Source organism: Populus nigra, chromosome 15 (genome assembly GCF_951802175.1).
Source record: "Populus nigra chromosome 15, ddPopNigr1.1, whole genome shotgun sequence".
Taxonomy (NCBI): domain Eukaryota; kingdom Viridiplantae; phylum Streptophyta; class Magnoliopsida; order Malpighiales; family Salicaceae; genus Populus; species Populus nigra.
This window is the reverse complement of record NC_084866.1, coordinates 7,414,188-7,433,498: the sequence shown is the minus strand read 5'-3', so window position 1 is coordinate 7,433,498 and position 19,311 is coordinate 7,414,188. Positions and strand designations below refer to the sequence as shown.

Here is a 19,311-nt window from a genome sequence, read left to right as displayed (position 1 = left end):
CCCTATTAATAACCATTTCCTTCTAATTGTTTTTTTATTAAAGGTTACACTATTTAGCACTGGTTTACTAATTTTTAGTCATGGGTTTACATAAGTCAAATCCTTCTTCCTCCTCATTTCTTCTTTTTTTTTAGAGTAGGTCTATGTATGGTTTACTCTTCAAAATATAAAATAATGCACATGTTACTATCCATGATGATTATTACTCACCAATGTATTTTGATTTATTTTAATTTTATTTGCTTCATATTAACATTATTTTCATTTTGTTAAATTATGTCTTTGTCATTTTGCGTGTGTGTATAAATAGTTATTTTGAAAAAGGATAAAAAAAATTAATATCAATGTGTTTTTATTAAGTTAGCATCATATTTTTTACTGGGTTTTAAGGGACGGTGTAGGTCTAAGGCACATATTTTCTTTACCTTAAAACGAGTTTAACAACGAGTCCATGAATTTTTGTCAAGTTAGCGTCAAGTTTTGATTAAGCCTAAATTTGGATTTTCATGTTTAGGTTAACGTGTCTCCTAGTTTTAGGGACTAAGGTAGGCCTAGTAAGATGTTTTAAACCTAAATGAGGTCAATAACGAGTCCACAAGTCTCCTCCAAGTATAGACCAATGTTGGACAAGCGTAGTATTCTATTCAAATTTCTAGGTTTGTTTTTTAAAAAAAAGATAAGAACATAATAAAAAAGGTCAATAAATATATTAAATACATTAAAAAATAAATTACATCAAAAAATATTAAAAATTAAAAAAATTATCAAGTTGCGAGACATTAATTCGGGGCGCAATGCCAACTAGATGAACAACAATCACTAATAAATAACTTATGAAATAAGCTCATAAAATAATCAGGATAGTTAAAGGCATGCATATAAATAAATTTACAAGATATATATAGCTAAGGTGATATTTTATTGGAAAGGATGTGGCAAGGATAATTTTTATCTTCTCTTATACATAATCAACCCCTTACTTAGATTCATAGAACTAATGTATATTTTAGAATTCTTAGTCTCTTTAAAGAACTAGGTGAAGACTCTATGTTTCATATTTTCTTTTAATTTTGGAATTTCCATGTCAAGCTTAACAATGGTGATGTTTGTTAATCATAGAAGCTCAAAACTAGGAATAGCAATATATGATATGTTAGCCAAAAGGTCTTTAATCACTTATGGGTTATTTGTTTTGATGATAACAAAAATTAATGGATTTAATATGTTTGTCAAAGATTTTAATATTGTAGAAATTTCTACACATCAATTTGAAGCTTTATAGACTTCTTGGATGCAATATAAACTTGAAGATGCATAAGCTCAATTTATTGTAATCAAGTCTTTATGAGATTTAATTTGGCATCATAAAATGAATTTCATCCAAAAAAACTTATATTGTCAAAATTCATTATATAAAGTGTTTTCATTGCCAAAACTTATATGGTGATAAATACCTCATAAAAAATCATGTTTATCATATATTTTTGGGCTTTCACTCAATTCATTTGAAAACAAAGAGTAAAGCTTATTATCAATTTTTAGCTAATAGAAGTCATCATAAATGTTCTTATCCGTTTTAAATATTCTTATCTATGGTGAAAAACAAGTGATTTTAGGAGAAGTGTGCTCAATACTTAAGTTGTTTTTACAACAACTCTTTTTCTCTCAAAATTAGGGATATAGCCATTTTATCTATTCTTATCTTGTATATTTGTTTAATATAGTTCTTGTTGATGCCTAAAGTTCTTCGAGCTCTTCCAGCCCACTTTTTATAGTTTGACTTCGTGATCGTGGTGCTTATGACGGTATTTCCAAAGGCTTTTGTATGTTTTCACAAAAATGGGTGATAGATGTTGGTCAATTAATGATGATGTTGGAAATTGGTGTGAATTCATTCTAAAAATAAGTGTGACCTCTTTTTTAGTGTCTTCGAGTTAATTGTGTTAAGTCTCATCAACAAGAGAAGTGTGGGACACTTCCTCAAAAGGGAAATTTTGGTCATGTAACCTTTGTGCTTAATCATTTTTCATTAGAAGTATAATGATGACTTTCTTTATTGTTTACAAGGGGACACATTCCTTCTCCTTTACATACTGGATTGCTAGTAGTATTCTTTAAAGTTTTCGGTCATATGGATTTTGATATCGTCATCCTTTAGCATACATATCTCTAGTAGTGTCCGATTTATCTTGACCACTTCTTCATAGAATATTATAAGTTTTAAAAATGGCCTCGGGTTGTTTTAAAAACATATGACAACGATGGATAGGTTTGGTTAATTCCAAGTTGCCTGGAAGTATTATATAAATTGTAGACCTTAATAGAGCTCTAGATTTTTGGTAGCTATAACTTCGATTATGCATTAAATATGTAAATCTTTATTGGTAAGGATGCTTTTCCATATTGTATGTTGGATCTTAATAGCTTCCTTTGATTTCAAATTTTGAATAATGTATACAAAATCTTTTATTTCCCTAGTAGAGCCATATTTCACAAACCTAATATGGCAATGTTGTTAAGAGTGTTCTTTTCCTGAGGCCAAAGAAGCAATGGATGAATTGCATGATGGTCACATTAGCCAAATTTGTAGTATCCACAATGGCCCACCATTTTTTTCCTTTACGATAAATTGATCAGGTCATCCCTAATTTGAGCCTTATGTAAGCTTCTGTACGAATAAAACAGTTAAAAAAGGACATTGATATTAGTGTACTTTGTGTTAGAAGACCAATCATCTTTAAAAAGCCTTTGACTAGTTTGAGTGATCGAGTGGGCTAAAATAATTGCAAACCCATATGTTAAAGAGACAACATGTTATCACTCAAAAAGTTCAAGAGCGTCCTTCATTTCATCTTGAATGAAGGTATTCTTGACTGGATATCAAGTCATCATACTAGGGCTCTATGACATTTATCGTAGCATTTGCTTCTTCACTATATGGATTATTCCAAAGAATTACTCTTTAGCCTAAGAGGTTGGGTAAAATCATTCTAGATGGAAAGATGAACGTCTTTCTGGATTTCGATCAAAACAAAAATATAGCTCCTAATAGAGGTTGTTTTGATCAAACATTGTACTTGTTGGCTAGAAGCAGTTCATAAATGCTAAGGCTTTGCCTTAATTTAACCTCTTTTACCATCCACTTAGTAAAATTAGGGATAGTATGTAAACTTTCATGTAAACATAAGAACAAGGATAGTAAGACCCTTTCGAGTAAAAAACAAAAAAAAAACCAGGGTGAAGGAAATGAATAAATAAAAAAATAGTAATAAATATGATATATAATGGTGAGGATAACATCTGTGAATAAATTTAAAGGTACTAACAAAGTTGAAAGGAGAATTATAAATTTTGGGTTTAAAATTCGTAATGTTGGCAAAATCGGTAACGAGTTTTGATGGATAAAAAATAATTAATATAATAAAATGATTCCAAGGATGTAGTATGGTAACAAAGAATAAAATATAAGAAAGAATTTGTAAAAAAAAAAAGTGATGGTGTAAGTATCAGTTAAAAATTAGTAACGTTACCGTGAAACGGTAATATGTTTGTAAATGATATAAATGATAAAAGGCAAAATAAATATATTTTGGAATAAAGAAATGCTCCTGAGGATTTAATGGAATAAATGGTATGATTTGTGTAAGGATTGAACAAGAAAATTTAGATTTTTTGCGTAAAATCACCTACTGACTAGTTTTATGGTATCAAGCACATATCTCAAATCAATCATTAATTCGGTTTGAAATTTTATAAGATGTCTTTTGACATATTTTTCTACCTTGGGCTAAAACTTTAGATCAATTAGAGTTCAATAAGGCCTTGCGAGATAGGTCGGCAATCGAGTATTTTGCACAAAAAACACATAGAGGCTTAAATGAGGAGTATTATAAATAAGTCATAAAACTTCATCATCCTCATTAGAAAAGTAGCCATACATTTTTTTTAGAGAAAAAAACTAGGTTTTTAATTTTCTATCTAAAATTGGTGAGATTTTGCTTTACTTTTAGTGTTCTTGAGTGATTTAAAGTAGTTTTACCAAGAAAATCTAAAGATTTGGTAGATTAAAGAGAAAATATGAGTTTGAAAAATTAGGTTTTAAAGAGAGAAAGTTGGTAACTTGAAGAAGTGTAAAAGAGGAGGCAAGAATGACTTTCAAGTTTGCTCGATTTGATGATTTTTTGTTTTTCAATATATGCTGACAGTAAAGGGGAGCATGTGCCTTGAATTGACTAAAGTTAGTTGAATCTAATACAAACTGTTAGGATAGATTCCCTTCTAACAAATCCCTGAAGAAAAAGTTGATTACTCGCATCATTGTAGAAATAGACGAGCAATCTCATAATAGATTGTTTTTTTTCTCTTCAAATTCTTGAAGAAAAAGTTGATTGCTCATATCATTATGGAAATAGACTAGCAATCTCATAATGAATTATTTTTCCCTCTCTTCAAATCCTTGAAGAAAAGTTTTTTGCTCACTTCATTGTGGAAATAGACAAGCAATTTCATAATAGAGTTAATCAAAATTATTGTTGGGAATAATAAATATTCATATATCTAGGTCCTAGCATAAAGTTTGACTTTCAAGATATGTTGTTGACACCCTATTAAACATATTTTATCAATGTATGAAGATGATTATAGAAAATTCTTTAAAACAATAAGAATGGTATTCTTATCTCACTCACGCACTCACACATTCACATCTCTATTTGGTCAAATAAAGGAATATGCTTTATTTGGTCAAATAAAGGAATATGCTTTCATGAATGATGATTAACCATTGAGGTAAGTATCTCTTTTCAAAATTGTCAATTATGAGTGTTTTTAGGCTAAAAATCGGTTTACGTTATTAAGGTCTATATCTTTAAATGGCGTGGTTATTAATTATTTTCTTTAAATGATCAATGGTTCAAGGAAGGTTTTTTGGGTTTCAAAGAAGATCTTTAAACAAACAAATAACATGTTTTAATGGGGAGAAGCCAGATGAACTTATCAATAAAAAGGAATGAAAAGTGATTTGATATGACATAGCCTTTGTCAAATATTGCATTATTATATCTATTTTAACTACAAGCTTCAGTCAAATCTATTCTTTTTTTCTGTCATCTTGACTTAAAGTCTTTTTTTTTATTTTGCCCATTTTTAAGGCAAAACCATTCATCTTTTTTCTCTCTTGATATCCCTAATAATCTCTTCAATATTGCATTCTGCATCGTTAAAAAAAATGGTTAGAAGATTATATGTTGATCTAACAAGAGAACATGTTGTTGGATCTTGTGTGAGCTTGAAAAGCACGAATCTTGAAATTTCTAGAAAACATTATTGATGAATGTTATGTTAATTTATATATGGTCAGTATAAGATGAAAGAACAAAAAAAACCTGCACCCCACCTTCTTCAAGCTCCTCGGATGAACAAGAGTAGGAGACCTCATCTCCTAATAAAACCCTTATTCAGCCTTCCAAGACTCAAGAGACTAATGAGAAAGGCAAAGGCATGGCCAGTTCATCAAAACCTAAACCACATTCTGCCAAGATGGAGCATTTCACTTCACTAGATGTAGAAAAAGACATACAGGACCAACTTCTCAAGGAAGAATGTGTTGGAAGAACGTGAGGTATCTATAAGTGATTTATGAGATTTTGAGAAAAATAAAATGGGAAAATTTGACTGAAGGGGTATGTCCATCTCTGTCAATAAAGACTTGTATGGCATGCTTAAGGTCAGTAATTTGGGTTTTCCTTTCAAATGAATTGGGACACCATCCAAAACCCAAATAAGTGATTTGTCAATCCACAACGGTTACCTATGAAGTCATTGGTGGCACCTTATAAACTGTTAGCAAAAATTATCCTGACCAACTTATGGTCAATTGCTAGATGCACAAAACTGATTATTAAAAAGGCACAATTCATGTATGCCATTGCGATTGATATACCCATTGATCTTGCTACATATTTTATAAATATGATTCAAAAAGCTCTCTCTAATAAGAAATCAAGTTTTTCTTTTGGGGGTGTGATCACTAAAGTAGTTATTCCAGCTAAGGTTTCCTTAAAAGATGTTGAACCCATGGTGAAAATGTTTGGCAAGATTTTTATTGTAACAGTTGTGAAATCTAAAGTTGTGGTTAGTAAGAAATGACATCTCAACTAGAGTCATCCTTAACTAGCCCGTTACATCCACTTATCATGGAGCAATTACAGTTTTTAACTAACAAGTTTGATAGTTTATTGGAAGGTGGGATCAAAAGGTTAAAGAAGTTGACAAGTTGCTCTCTAATATCCAATAGGATACGGTACAAGAGAATGACAAGCTTATACAATTAAGGTTGGATGTTGAGCAAATTCATCATACGGTTGTGGGAGATGATGATGATGATGATCAAAACCTTGATTAGTGCCAAATTAAAGGGGAGATGCATGGATTATGGTGATGTTGATATTTGCTACTCCTTTTATTATTCTATTCTTGTTGTTTTTAAATCCTAAATTGATTTTAATTGTCTATAATATTTGGGATAAGCATATGAACTTCCATGTTATGGCTGTATGCAATACTTTTAATCTGAACTTTATAAATATGCATTATTATCTAAATAATTGTTTGAATTTTTTGCATGGAAGAACTTTTTAAACATGTTATGAATTGTTAAGAACACTAACAATTGTTCTCATGTTAAATGATGGTGTTTGCAAGAATTTTTGTTTGATCTGAACTTAATGCTTGTTAATCCATTTTTGTATGTTTTGTCATAAATCAAACCAAATTGGGCGATTGTAAATGCTATTTTATTGACTGAGGTTAATGAAGATCTTTTACAGTTGGTAAAAAGATACTTTGGCTAAGACAAAAGTTTATTAAGATTAGTTAGCATTATCTTCTAGGTAATTATATGATCAGCTTAGATTATTTAATAGATAAGTTTAGATGAACTAGAAAAAGTTATCCACAGATAACTTTATCACTATTTTTTCTAAAACATGTTAGCAGTCTATTACCAACATGAAAAACTAGGAAACTTGAAGATTATCCTTATCCTTATCACATAAGACATGTATATAAGAAAGGTTAAGTCTGAAGAAAGGTGTTCGTCGTGTGCTTCAAAGAAAAGTTTTAGGATATAAAAGCATCAATTACATTGAAGCAAGTGTGTCAACTAGCTAAGGAGTTTACACAGAGTTTCGCAACACATACTTTTGACATATAAGGAGTGTGTAGGAAATTCTCAAGGAGAATTGGTCCCTAAAGAGTTGGAGAGCCTACGTACACCTAGGGAGAGTTCTTGTGTGAACTGTTAGCAACTAAAGGTTTCAATTAGGATGACAACAGTTTGAATATCATCAGAAATACTGGCAAGCTATTGTGGTAGGAGATTTAACATGGTTCATCGTCTCATCAAGTAAGGTAATATAGACACAAAGGGTTGTGTTCAGATATACTCCTCTTGTAATCATTCAGACTAGTGAAAAAATTATTTATCTTAGGTTGGCTACCCTGGGGGTTTTATTTTTATCTCTTGAAGAGTTCTTCAAAAAGTTTTCTCTTCATAACCAAATACCTTGTGCATTTAAGTTTTTGCATTCTTTATTTATTTGATTACTTATCAGTGTATACAAAGTGTCATATTATCTGTTAACAGGTGATAAACAGGAAAAAAGACTTTTATAAAGCATATATAAAGACTAATTAGTCATCTTAAGATATATTTGGTGAGGTAGTTGGTCAATGAAAGATTACTATAATCTATTACTGATTTGGTAAATTGGATAGGTTGTGTTAGAAGTTGTTTAACAACAAAAAGGATAATGACTATGTAAGGGCTATTGAGTTGGTTATAGAGAATATAACTCTAGAACTAAGGATTAGAAAAGAAATGGAAACTAGGGTTGTACTAATATCATAAATGCATAACGATTAAAGACTATTTAACGGCAACAAAGAGGTTTAGTTTAGTACAGTTTTAAACAACATAAAAATATTGTAGTTTCAAACTATTGTAGAAAATATAGATTGAATGACAACCAAAATAAAGTTCTTGAAGTGAGATCTAAGTAAGAATGGTTGGACCTTGTTAGTGCAAGGGAGGTTGTAAGAGGTTAGCAAGTTGTAGCAACTACATGTGTATAGGCTTTAAGTTAACGCTCTGCGTCTTATATTGCATTAAAGGTTTCATAAACATTGTAACTGCAAATTCTTTAAATGTGTTATTGCATATGGAATGTTGATAGTGTAAAGATCAAGAAAGAATAAAGTTAAATGGGTCTTGAAGAATAATTGGTATTAATGATAATGGTTAGAATTATGGACATTCATGAAAGACGATCAAGATTGACTCGATCTCAAGGATAATGATCAAGTTGTTTAACAATTAAATGTAAGAATCAGATGGTATGGCTCATAGAAAGAGATTGAAAAATCTTTTGATAAAACATTGGATGTCTTTTATTATTGTGTTGACGATTGAATGCAATACAATGTTAATTGTTTGATTTCAGGTGCTTCTTATAATCGCCTAAAATAGTATAATAGTATTGTATTATCTTTTTTCGATCTAAGTAATGATTATGTAATTACTATGGCTCAAGAATTTTTTTTATAGTTTTTGTATAATTGAACTTAAACTTATAACATGTATTTTAAATATCTTAAATTCTATTGTATATGTTAATCTTAACTTATGCATTTAGTTGTAAGATAAGCATGTATTTAAATTGTTATGTATGATCTTTCTATGCATTCTAAATTGATATTTATTTGTTTGTTAAGAGAATTAATTATGATTAATTGTTATTGAGATGACTGTGGGGTTATCATGATATTGTTTGATGAAATGATACAGGATGATTGAAATAAAGGATTAAATTTAATTGTAATGTGATGATGCAAATGTTGATATATTGGGATGTTCTGAATATAGAAGAGAATCTACTAGAATTTCAGTAGAAATTATAGTTGAGTACTAGTTAATCTTGAAGGACTAACATCATGTTAAATGGAATATATTTATATAAAAAGAAAATCACTATGTTTTCCTGAGTTAAAGGCTCCATGTATCTTCACAACATTAAAAATTTATGTGGTGTTACATTATGTGTTTAATGCTTAGTTGATATTTTAAATTGTAATTTCTCTTTTATTCAAATATGCAATAGCAACGGCTTTCATCAAATTTCTTTTAAATCTAGTATGGCCAAGCTATTTTAAAAAAAATCATTTTTACATATCCTTACATACTAAAAAGACAACTTTTTTTTGTTCTTCACAAAAAAGAAAAAGGCAAAAATATTTTTGTATATCTTACCATTTTCATAAAAACAAAAAAAAAAATATAAAAATTATTTTACATATGTTTCTGGTCTATATAATAAGTTATAAATCATATTAGAACTTAGCCCAAATTAAAAGATCCATTGACCCTACGTGCCCAAAACTCTAAAAAATCCAACTTTTATTTTCGAACATTAAAGAAAATGTTTTGCTATTCACTTTTTAATATTTGGGTATATGGACACATAACGAGCTAATAATTGAAAATTAACATGAATAGCTTTTCACCATAATTTCTTCGAAACAAAATAATGATGAAGTGTTTGGTTAAAGGTAAAATTAAATTTCCTAAAATACTCCTAATTTTGGGTATTTTCAATCCAATATTTCATAACACTAGAGTTAGAAATATCTAAGATATCATAAGATAGGTGAACTTCTTTGAGGAACATTCCATGAATTTTTACTAGGATTTGAGTTAGGTTCCATGGATCCAATATAGACCATTGATACATTTATAGACATAACTTGAGTTGTGATTTGAAATGACAACTTTAAAGTTGTTAACTCACTAAATAATCAGGAGTGACAAAAATCAACCAAACTTTTAAAACAAATAGGTGTTGGACTTTTGATTAGAGTTTACCTCATCACAGTAAACCTACATTCGTTAAATAAATAGATCATCAATAACATAACACAATAGACTTTTAGTAATTTAGAACAAAACTAACAATGCATCCTACTTCAGTTATGATATTTTAAAGGTGACAATATCTTTTTTTTAGTGTAACTAGTCCTTTGCTATAAATATCTGAAGACAAAAAGCTGAGAGCTATAAGGAGAAAACATATTTTTTAATTGATAATTAGAAAATGTTTGAGAGTATGGTAGTAGTTGTTTCTCAAATCTCAAAGTGATTTTAGTTCAGAAATGTATCAAAATAATATTTTTTTTATTTTATAAAAAATATATTTTTGATATTATACATTAAAACTATTCAAAAACACGAAAAAAATTAATTTAAAAAAAAAATTAAATTTCATGAAAAGCAACTTAAACTAGAGCTCGAAACGGACACTAATGTGTCAACCACCCACATTACTTTCAAATAAGCAACCATTGCTCTTCATCCAAACCCATAATCAAAAGAAAGTGTTAAAAATATTAATTTAAGTCCAGGATCCCCTCCCCTACAACATGCTAATGTTGTTAGGAGGCTAGTAAACTTCACAATTTGGAGAGAAGGACAGAGTACGTGGCACCCAAAATCAAGAGGTAGCTGCAGCACCTGTTCGGAAATCTAATGGAAGGGATTCTACTGGTATGGCAGGCAGAGCGAGAGAGAGAGAGGGAGAGAGAGAGAGAGCCCCACCATTCTAAAGAACAAGTAGCCACTGTGTTTGCTCAATCACATGTATTGTTTATGTATCCTGGCTCGGTTCTCTTCCCACCACACTTTGGCATGCGTCTCCCCGAATCTTTCTCGGCTGCATATATGCACACAACAAGAATACTCAGTAAATACGATAAGTTAAAAGGGATAAAAAGAAGTGGTAGAAGCTCAAGTTCTTGGACGAATGATTCAAATGCAAAATGTACGCTGTTGTCTGCAACGAAAACAATTGGTGGAAGCATCATGATTGACTGCAGCCAGTTTTTCTAATCGTTATCAATTACAGTCATGATTGGAAATAAGTTAGAACTCAATCATAGCCTGCCCAAACCAGTTGCATAGAGTCAACTCAAATATACTCCAAGGACTTTTCCTAGTGGGAAATGCAACGTTTGCTTAGTCTCTAAAACAGCTAGCCTTGTTGTTGAAGGGAGAAATGATGCCAGCAAACGAGAAAATTTATCAGCGGATATTCATATCATTTTATGGAACTGTAGCCCTGACTGATGCCCAAATCAGATCATTTTAATTTTTGAAGTCTAGGCAGAAATGTGGTCACAATGGCCACCATCTATGCAAGGATAAATTTATCAACCACCTCTGGTGTAGTTGATAGTTCCTATCGCACAATACACACTCACATTTTACTATTGGTATTTTGCTCCTTTTTTAGACTTTGGTCCTTGTAGTTCACATGGTTTCCAATTCAACAACTAAACTTTATTTTTATTCAATTTCATCCTTTAAAATTATATTTTCATTCGTAGTTGATCATGCATTGTTAAATGTTCCGATAGACTAATTTAACCAAATAATTTTTTGGCTTTTTGTTAAAAAAACAAATTAAGAGATGAAGAATTAAAATTAACACAAAGAAAGAAACAGAGCTTTTTTTCCATAAAAAACATGTAAAATTTTTATTTGATTACACACTCACACTTTACCACGGGCATTTTCACCATCTTTTTACACTTTGGATCCTGTAGTTTGCATAATTTACAATTTAACCACTAAACTGATTTCTTTTAAATTTAATCCTTTAAAGTTATGTTTTCATGCTTTTATTTATTGAATTTTTTTTTATCGATTTTCTATCACTCACCTGATGCATTCTTAAATGTTAATGACCAATTTTAGGAAAAAGTTTTAGCTTTTTATTAAAAAAAAAATTTGAGACATGAAAGACCAAATTAAATAGACACAAAGGAAGAAACAAAGTCCTTTTCCACAAAAAGCATACAAAACTTCCATTTGATCCCTAAAGTTTAAGTCTTTTCATATTTCATTCATGTTTTTTTAGGTTATTATGTTTTGGTATTTTATTTTTTTTATGTTTTAGTCCTTAAAGGTTTAAAGAAGAGAGTAACCACAAAAGTTAGGAGGAGAAAAAGTTTTCGGGTGACTAAATTCTGACTACCAATAATTTCAATTTTGATGTCAATGAATTTTGCTTTTAATAAAGTAGCTAATGGTAGTGATTTCTCCCTATATATGTCAAATAAAATAGATAAGGGTTTATAAAATCTAGTCAAATATGTTTTGTTGTTGGAAATAGAGTTTTTGAGGTCTATAGAAGTATAATTGTTTTAAGTAAAAAAATGGTTGAAATTTGTTTTTTTGGATCTCATATCTTGAATCCTAATTTCTAATTATCGGTGGCAAATTCAGTGATAGAAAAATAAACTAGATAGACAATATGTTATCTTTCTAAGTAATTATAATAATAAATAGTTTGTCTTGTTTTTTTTTAAAAAAAAAAACATCACTTTGGTTTCTTTTTCAAAGGCTAGGAGCATGAACCTAGCCTTTCACTTTTTTTATTTAATTGTTATATTTTTAGAATAATTTTTTTAAAATAAGATTATTACAAATAAATTTAGAAAAACATCCAATTATACGTGATTTTAAAGAATAATTTTTTATACTATTGAAACACAATTATCAAGCCATGATTTTTTTAATTGAAATTTGGTTTTTATAAGATGCTAAGTTTTTATTTAAAAAATTATTATTCTAATAAAAAAAGATATGATTTTGTTATGTAGAAAACATGAACAAGAAAGGAGGTTTTTGGCTAAAGAAATATTTTTTTTCTTATTAATTTAAATCATTTGAATTTCTGCACATGTTTATTCTAGTTATGCTAGATTTTTATTGGAAAAATCATGCTATATATAAAACATATATGCTTTTGGTAAAACAAAGAAGAAATGCATTGATAATAAAATCAAATTTTGATTAAAAATATTTTTTATAATTTAAATTATTTAAATTCTTTAAAATATGTATTCGAATTGATTACTGTATAATCAAATAAAAACAGGTTTAAAAAATCATCTTATAATAGTGTGTGGGTATATTGCTAGTACAAAATTATTCAAAAAAGTACCTCCTCACCTGTCAAAATATGTTGAAACTAGGGAAGCATGAGAAGCTTAAAGAACATATCCATGTACGACGAAGTATATGTTTGAGATTGTGATTCAAGCCAGATTGGAATAGAGATTAGTTAAAATTTTATTTTTTTTTGTTTATTTTTTGAATCATTTTAATGTTTTTATATTAAAAATAATTTTTTTAAAATAAAAAATATATTTTTTATATATATATATATTTTTTAGTAAAAAACACTTTAATAAAATAACCATTACCCCTCTATAAACTTGCGTAACATAAATAAATTCTGGTTAGAAATTTGCAAGATTACCTATGTAATTAACCTCTAGTTCATTAATCAGTTATGGCAACAAAATGAATCGTATTTGGCAGATTAACAAAAAGGGTGTGGAAACCACTATTTACCTAACTGTCAGTGTTTTGCTTCTTCTTCTTTTTGTTCTTTTTTATTATTATTATTATTGAATTCTTGTGTAAGCTAAAGCCACTGGGCTGTGAATAATGTCATGGAAATGCTGACAGCCGACTATACTTGCTCGCATAGTCTGCTCCTTTTCCAAAATGGACACTGGTTAATCTTTTCAGGTGTTAGGCTTTCTGAGCAACTATAAACTCATCCAAGGAATAGGCACAGAATCTTACCTGAATCTGACTCGTCTGATCTCTCTTTTACCACCTGGCAAGACTCTTATAGTGATGTAAACACCTTGTTCATCCTGTTCAACCCATTCAGTTTCCATATCACTGGCATTGCTGATGGAGAGCTCACCTGAGCAATCAGCCTCCCTCGATGAGCTACTTCTTATAGATGCATCCATTGAAGATGTTTCCGTCTTAGCTCCACTGATGCTGGAGAGTTTTGGGGTGGAGGTGAGACCAGTAGAGTCACAGTAATGACGAGCCTGAATTGGGTGATGGTCAAGTGAATCAGAGGATGAGTAGCCCATTCCCATCCCTGTTGGACGATACAAATTACGAGGTAACCGCTCTCTATTCAGTGGTGGTGTTACAGGGATGTCTTCTGCAGATTCCATCTTTGAGCTCTGCAACAGGGTTTAGAAAATGGCATGGTTAGAAATCGTTGGAGCTCATACCTCACTTCCCGACATACATGGTAATATATTGTGAAAAGAGGTCATTCAATGCAAAAAGTGGTGTCGTCCTGCTGTATGTTTATTTCGTGGAATTGCATGATGCTGCATCCATTTCATACAAATTTTTGATTTGGGAACCTAAATGATAATGTTCCAACTGGCCATCTGAAAACACTGTGCTCTAAACGACCATGCATGCCTTTAGCTGTCAGATAACGAAGGAACTCACCTCATCCTCGGATCTTGGGGGTGGCGGAAGTGGAAAAGCTTGGCAGTTAAACCTCTGAACATTGTAAAGCTCCATGATCCTGTCGTAGTTCTCTGCCCACCATCTTTGAGCTTGCCACTTGTTAAACATGTCTCGACTATATAATCAAATAAATCATGCTAAATTCAGAATATTTATTTTAAAAAACAATCATGTAAATACTGAGTGTTGGCATCAAAGGATTTGGCACATGCCATGCATTTGGTGAAGCCCAAATCAAAATTTAATGTGAAAACTTCCATTGGACATGAGGGAAAATGATACTGTAACAAAATGTGATAGGTATTATGTGCCAGGATCAAATTTTCCTAAGGCTTCAATAGAGTCCTCTAACACTCTACAAATAGAATGATCAATAAAGAATACATCATGCATGCGAGCTAGAACTCGTTCACATGCCTACTGCTTCAAGCATGGAAACTACCATCAACCATGATCTTATATATCAATTTGGTGGTATTATTATCTAGGACACAAAATTGGACACCACGTCCTTTTTGACGCAAAAGAATTCACCACACTTATTTTAAGAGCACTAAAAAGATTGTAAAATCTAGAGATGTTAAAAAAAAAAAAACCAACTCATTTATAATATTTTAATTATATAACCCGACTTGATCCGTTAAAATAAAATAATATAGATATTGTAGATAATAATAAATTAAAAAATCCAAATAAATATCATGAGTCGATCAAGAGCAAATTGAGATTTTTAAAATTCATTCAACCTAATCCAATTCTTATAACCCAATATAAATAACTCAATACTTGATATAAATAATTTATTTCCTTCTCTCATCTTTTCTTTTTCTTTCTAGACTTTACACTCATAGTCACCTTGTATTCTCTTAATCTTTGCCTTCAATTATCTTTTTCAAACTTTATATACTTAATTACTTATTAATTTTTTATCTCTTATGTAATATGATATAATCGATGTTTTTGGCAAACAATAAACATGAAGTTTCTTTTGAAGTTTTGATATGATGAAGTAACGATGCATTTTATAATTCCAATTTTTTTGTTTAATAACTAAGAAATCATGAGAAAACAAATAAAAATTTCAAGAATCTCTATTAAACTTATGTTGTCATTAATATATGTATTTTAAGTGTTTTATCTAGTTCCAATAGTTAAAGAATAAAAAAATTAACATCTCCAACCCCGTAAATATATGTAATTTCCACAAAAATTTAAGTTTATATATTTAACTTTCTCGGGTAAAAAAATTTAAATAAATCAAATCAATCATAAAAGAAAAGGGAAGAGCCTTCTTCCGACAATGCTCAGTGAAAAAGGTTCAGACACAATCAAATCAGCCCCCACCACCACTAAGCAGAGGTGTTCCTCTCCTGGGCTTTTGCTGGATTGCTTCTCACGGGCGTGAATTTTACTGTTGGGTTGTAGGTCCTGCACTTAAGTAGAGGTTTTTAAGGTAGAGTTTGGATGGAGGCTCCTTTTTTGCCTGAACTCGTGTTGCTTAAATAATTAAGACAAAATCATTTTGACTTTTGTTTCCTTTCGTTTAATACTGATTGCCTTTCTGGTTGATTTGTTCAATATTCTTCCATGTAAAGTAAAAGTTTAACATTCAGCACTCTGTATCAACTTCTTCTAGGCTCTTGAAACCAATGCCATCCAAACAGCACCCAGCTTCTTCCACCCATAAAAATAAAAACACAAAAAGGGGAAGTATCCTACGAGCTTCTCACCAATTAATTACGTGTCTAATCCACTAGCAGTCATCTCTATCACGATACCCAAACAGACACGACTCTCACCCTAGGATCAAAACATCACATTGAAGAGAATCACCACCGTCCAATAAAAAACAAGCGAGATATACGCACCTGAAGCGTATCCGCTTGAGATCATTCCCTCCCCTTGGAAGCGAAACTAGGGTGATGAGTACACCGGGCTCCACTTGGGCCACCCATTCTTTAGGCTCCTTTTCTTCCACGAAAGCTATCGGCGGGTCGACCCGACGCCCGCTGCTATTTACCGAATTCGGGGTCCCTTCACCGCTGGAGCTCGATATACCTTTCAGCCTCGCCTCCATCTCTTTTCCCCACGTACGCGGTGTTATCGAGCTCGAGCTTCCCGTCCTCTGCAGCGGCCACCTGAGTCTCTCCGACTCTGCGTCTGATGCAGTCCAGTTGTTCCTGAGTCGACTCTGAGTTGTTGTTGTTGTTGTTGGCACCGTGCATGGGTTGCAGTGGCGGTATGCACCTGATGCCTTTAATGCCATATCCTTTAACTATAGAAATTAAATAAAGCATAATTATAGTTAGTGTTGGGTTTCGGAATTCCTATTTTATTTTTCGTTCTCGTGTGTGGATGACAGGAGATACCTGAGAAGTGAGGGATTTGATGGCTTGGTGTTGTTTGGCAGCGGAGGGATGATTGGTGGTGGTGGCTGAGCCGGCATGGGGTTGACTCAGCGAGTCATCACCAGGTTGTTTAGAACGAGCTATACAGGTCAGCATTTTTATGCTGGAGGCGGAGCCTGTGTCACAAACAGATGCAACAGTTTAAAGGCATTGTTGAAAATTCGGAAATCAATTAGCTTCGGCGTTTTGGACCTAAAGAAGTGGAATTATTTGGGGAAAAGAAGAAGAAGAAGAAAAGGCTGTCAATATAAATCAGAAAGAAAAAGAGAAACTCAAGAGGGAGAGAAAACAAATGCTCATGCCCGTACAGTCAGAAATTAACAGGGAAATCGGAGAATTAGTTTGCTTCAGTAGGAGGTTTGTGGAAGCAAGCGCGAACAACGAGAAGGCCCTGGAGTCCAGTGCTCATGCAGCGTTTCGTTTAGTTGCGAGCTTTAAATAACAAGATCAGAGATTCTCTGTCAACAACAATAAACTATTAAATAGAATGAGATTAAAAATGGCGTGAAATCTTTGGCAAATAAAGAATTGAAATCACCTTGATCGTGTACGAGGAGGACAGCATTCTTAAAACCATGGCAGGGGGAATCTCCAGTAAAAAGAGCTGAAGGAGAGCGTGAGAGAGAGAGGGAGAGAGGCCATTTTCTAGATGCTATTTTTTGGAAGCGACACTAAAAATGCTATAATGGAAAGTGTTCATTTCGGGTAATGCTTGTTTGTTGATTTTTATTTTTTTTTATTTTTTTATTTAATAACCTAGATTAGATGCTGTGGCTCAGCCTACCAATTTTCCTGTGCAGTCAGGCCGCTGTTTTCTGGCTGTCGGTCTTGAATTCGAGAGATGCTTTTGTTTTTTGGTCGTGGGAGATATTTATTTGGATTAGGCTGCTTCTTCATTTATCTTAAAAGCCCACTTAATTCTAGCCTTGAATGTCATCGTCTTGTCCTTTTCTTTGGATTCAAAATTGATTTTTAATTGTTTTTCTTCTTTGTCTCGTGTATAGTTTACCACATATGTTTTTGTTTATTGTATATTATTAATAGTGACTTATGATTTTGCTTTTAAAAAAACTTTTTATTTAAGGAAGAAATAATATTTTTCTATGATTCATTTGTTATTCTTGAATTGTTAAGGGTTGTCTCGGCTTCTTTTTACTCCCTATACGACGTGTATAGTTGTTGTATCTCTGATGTATTGCTAACATCTTTTTCTTTTCTTTTTTTCTAGAAATATGTGCATATCCCTCTACATTTTCATATCAGTCTTTTAAGTTATTTTTCTTTTGATTTCGTCCCTTATTTTTTTACTTCATTTCTTAAATTTTATTTTATTTTCAATTACATTCTCATTTAATTTTTTTTCTCTATCAAATTTGATTCTCAGTTTTTTTATTATTATTTTTTTGTATCTAAGATAGTTTTTTAATTATTTTTTTAATTCCTCCTCTTCATTTTTTTCTCCTTTCATATATGATTCTTATTCCTTTTTTTTTCTTTGGTTAGTTTTTTAATTAGGGATTTTCTTTTTCAATTTCATCATTTAGCATTAAATTAGTTGACAATTGAAATTTTTAATTTAACCCATGCTTTTAATTTCACAGGTTACGGATTTGGAATATTAACCTAGAATATTCATCCAAATCAATTAATGTGGTTTGAAATAATAAATTTACCTTTTTTTTTCTACAATGGCTTTTATACTAGCCCTCCTTCAATTATTGTGGATTATCTATTTTTTTATTGATTGAGGTTATTATTGTCTTTTTAATTCTGTTTTGTAAATTTAAGTTACTATAATGCCCATAAATACAGAGAACACTTACCTTGGATTCAAGGTTTTTTTTTTTTTAAAAATCACTTTTAAAGCTTGATTTCAGGGGCTTAATCATCATCTTAGAGGTAATTTGATCTTTTACTTAATGTTGATAATAATTAAAAAAAAACTATTTTATTTTTTTCCCGATTTCATCCATCGATATTGAATTGGTTAAGAAATAGGCTTCGTGATGGTTTTCTTTCTTGGATTATTTAGGGTTATCACAGTCTCAAACAGATATTTATTTTAGGATTGATACTCAACATTCCGAGCATTTAATTTTTATCATATAGTTAAGTACTTAAAAAAAAAAGAGTTTTTAAACCTAGCTAAGTTCATGAAGCAAGTCACATGTAACCAAGATCATTCAATATATCATCGTCTCAAAACTTTTTTTAAAAAAATCTTCTTGGTTTTTTCTTTAAGTTGATTCATGATTTTGCCAATCATCTGAGTTTCTTTTAAACCCATTAAATCAACCAAATTCAGTAGTGAATGATTAGGATTCCACCTTCCTCGCTCAATGTTTTTTTTCTCAATTTACTCGTATTCAAATGATTTTTTTAACAAATAAAACATAGATATGATTGCTTGAAGATAAACTTATTTGAATATCTTGCTTTCTTTATGCACATAATTTTTTTCATGCTAATTTCACTCTTATGTTTGTTTTCCCT

The 19,311-nt window shown here is 31.0% G+C and overlaps 1 protein-coding gene across 2 annotated transcripts; it reads right to left on the bottom strand.

Annotated features, from left to right (window-relative positions):
- Nucleotides 1-10,415: 10,415 nt before the first annotated feature.
- LOC133674049 (protein Brevis radix-like 4) lies at nt 10,416-17,552 on the bottom strand. Of its 2 annotated transcripts, none has more exons than XM_062095007.1 (7): nt 17,357-17,552; nt 17,127-17,276; nt 16,780-16,934; nt 16,279-16,685; nt 14,390-14,525; nt 13,709-14,109; nt 10,416-10,763 (listed from the first exon to the last, which is right to left on the bottom strand). In XM_062095007.1, the coding sequence occupies exons 3-7, from the start codon at nt 16,912-16,914 to the stop codon at nt 10,685-10,687; spliced, it is 1,158 nt and encodes a 385-aa protein (XP_061950991.1). In that variant the 5' UTR covers nt 16,915-16,934; nt 17,127-17,276; nt 17,357-17,552; the 3' UTR covers nt 10,416-10,684. The 2 variants fall into 2 exon arrangements, with proteins under 2 accessions (XP_061950991.1, XP_061950992.1); XM_062095008.1 differs by having other exon boundaries at nt 17,127-17,250.
- Between the last annotated feature and the right edge of the window lie 1,759 nt (nt 17,553-19,311).

What these genes read in the sequence shown, in the direction of transcription:
- LOC133674049 (XM_062095007.1), bottom strand. Translation starts at nt 16,914, where the DNA reads ATGCTGACCTGTATAGCTCGTTCTAAACAACCTGGTGATGACTCGCTG. An exon ending in CCCCAAGATCCGAGGATGAG is followed by an intron (nt 14,110 to 14,389) that starts GTGAGTTCCTTC and finishes ACCCTGTTGCAG; the next exon opens with AGCTCAAAGATGGAATCTGC. An exon ending in ATCAGACGAGTCAGATTCAG is followed by an intron (nt 10,764 to 13,708) that starts GTAAGATTCTGT and finishes GCATATATGCAG; the next exon opens with CCGAGAAAGATTCGGGGAGA.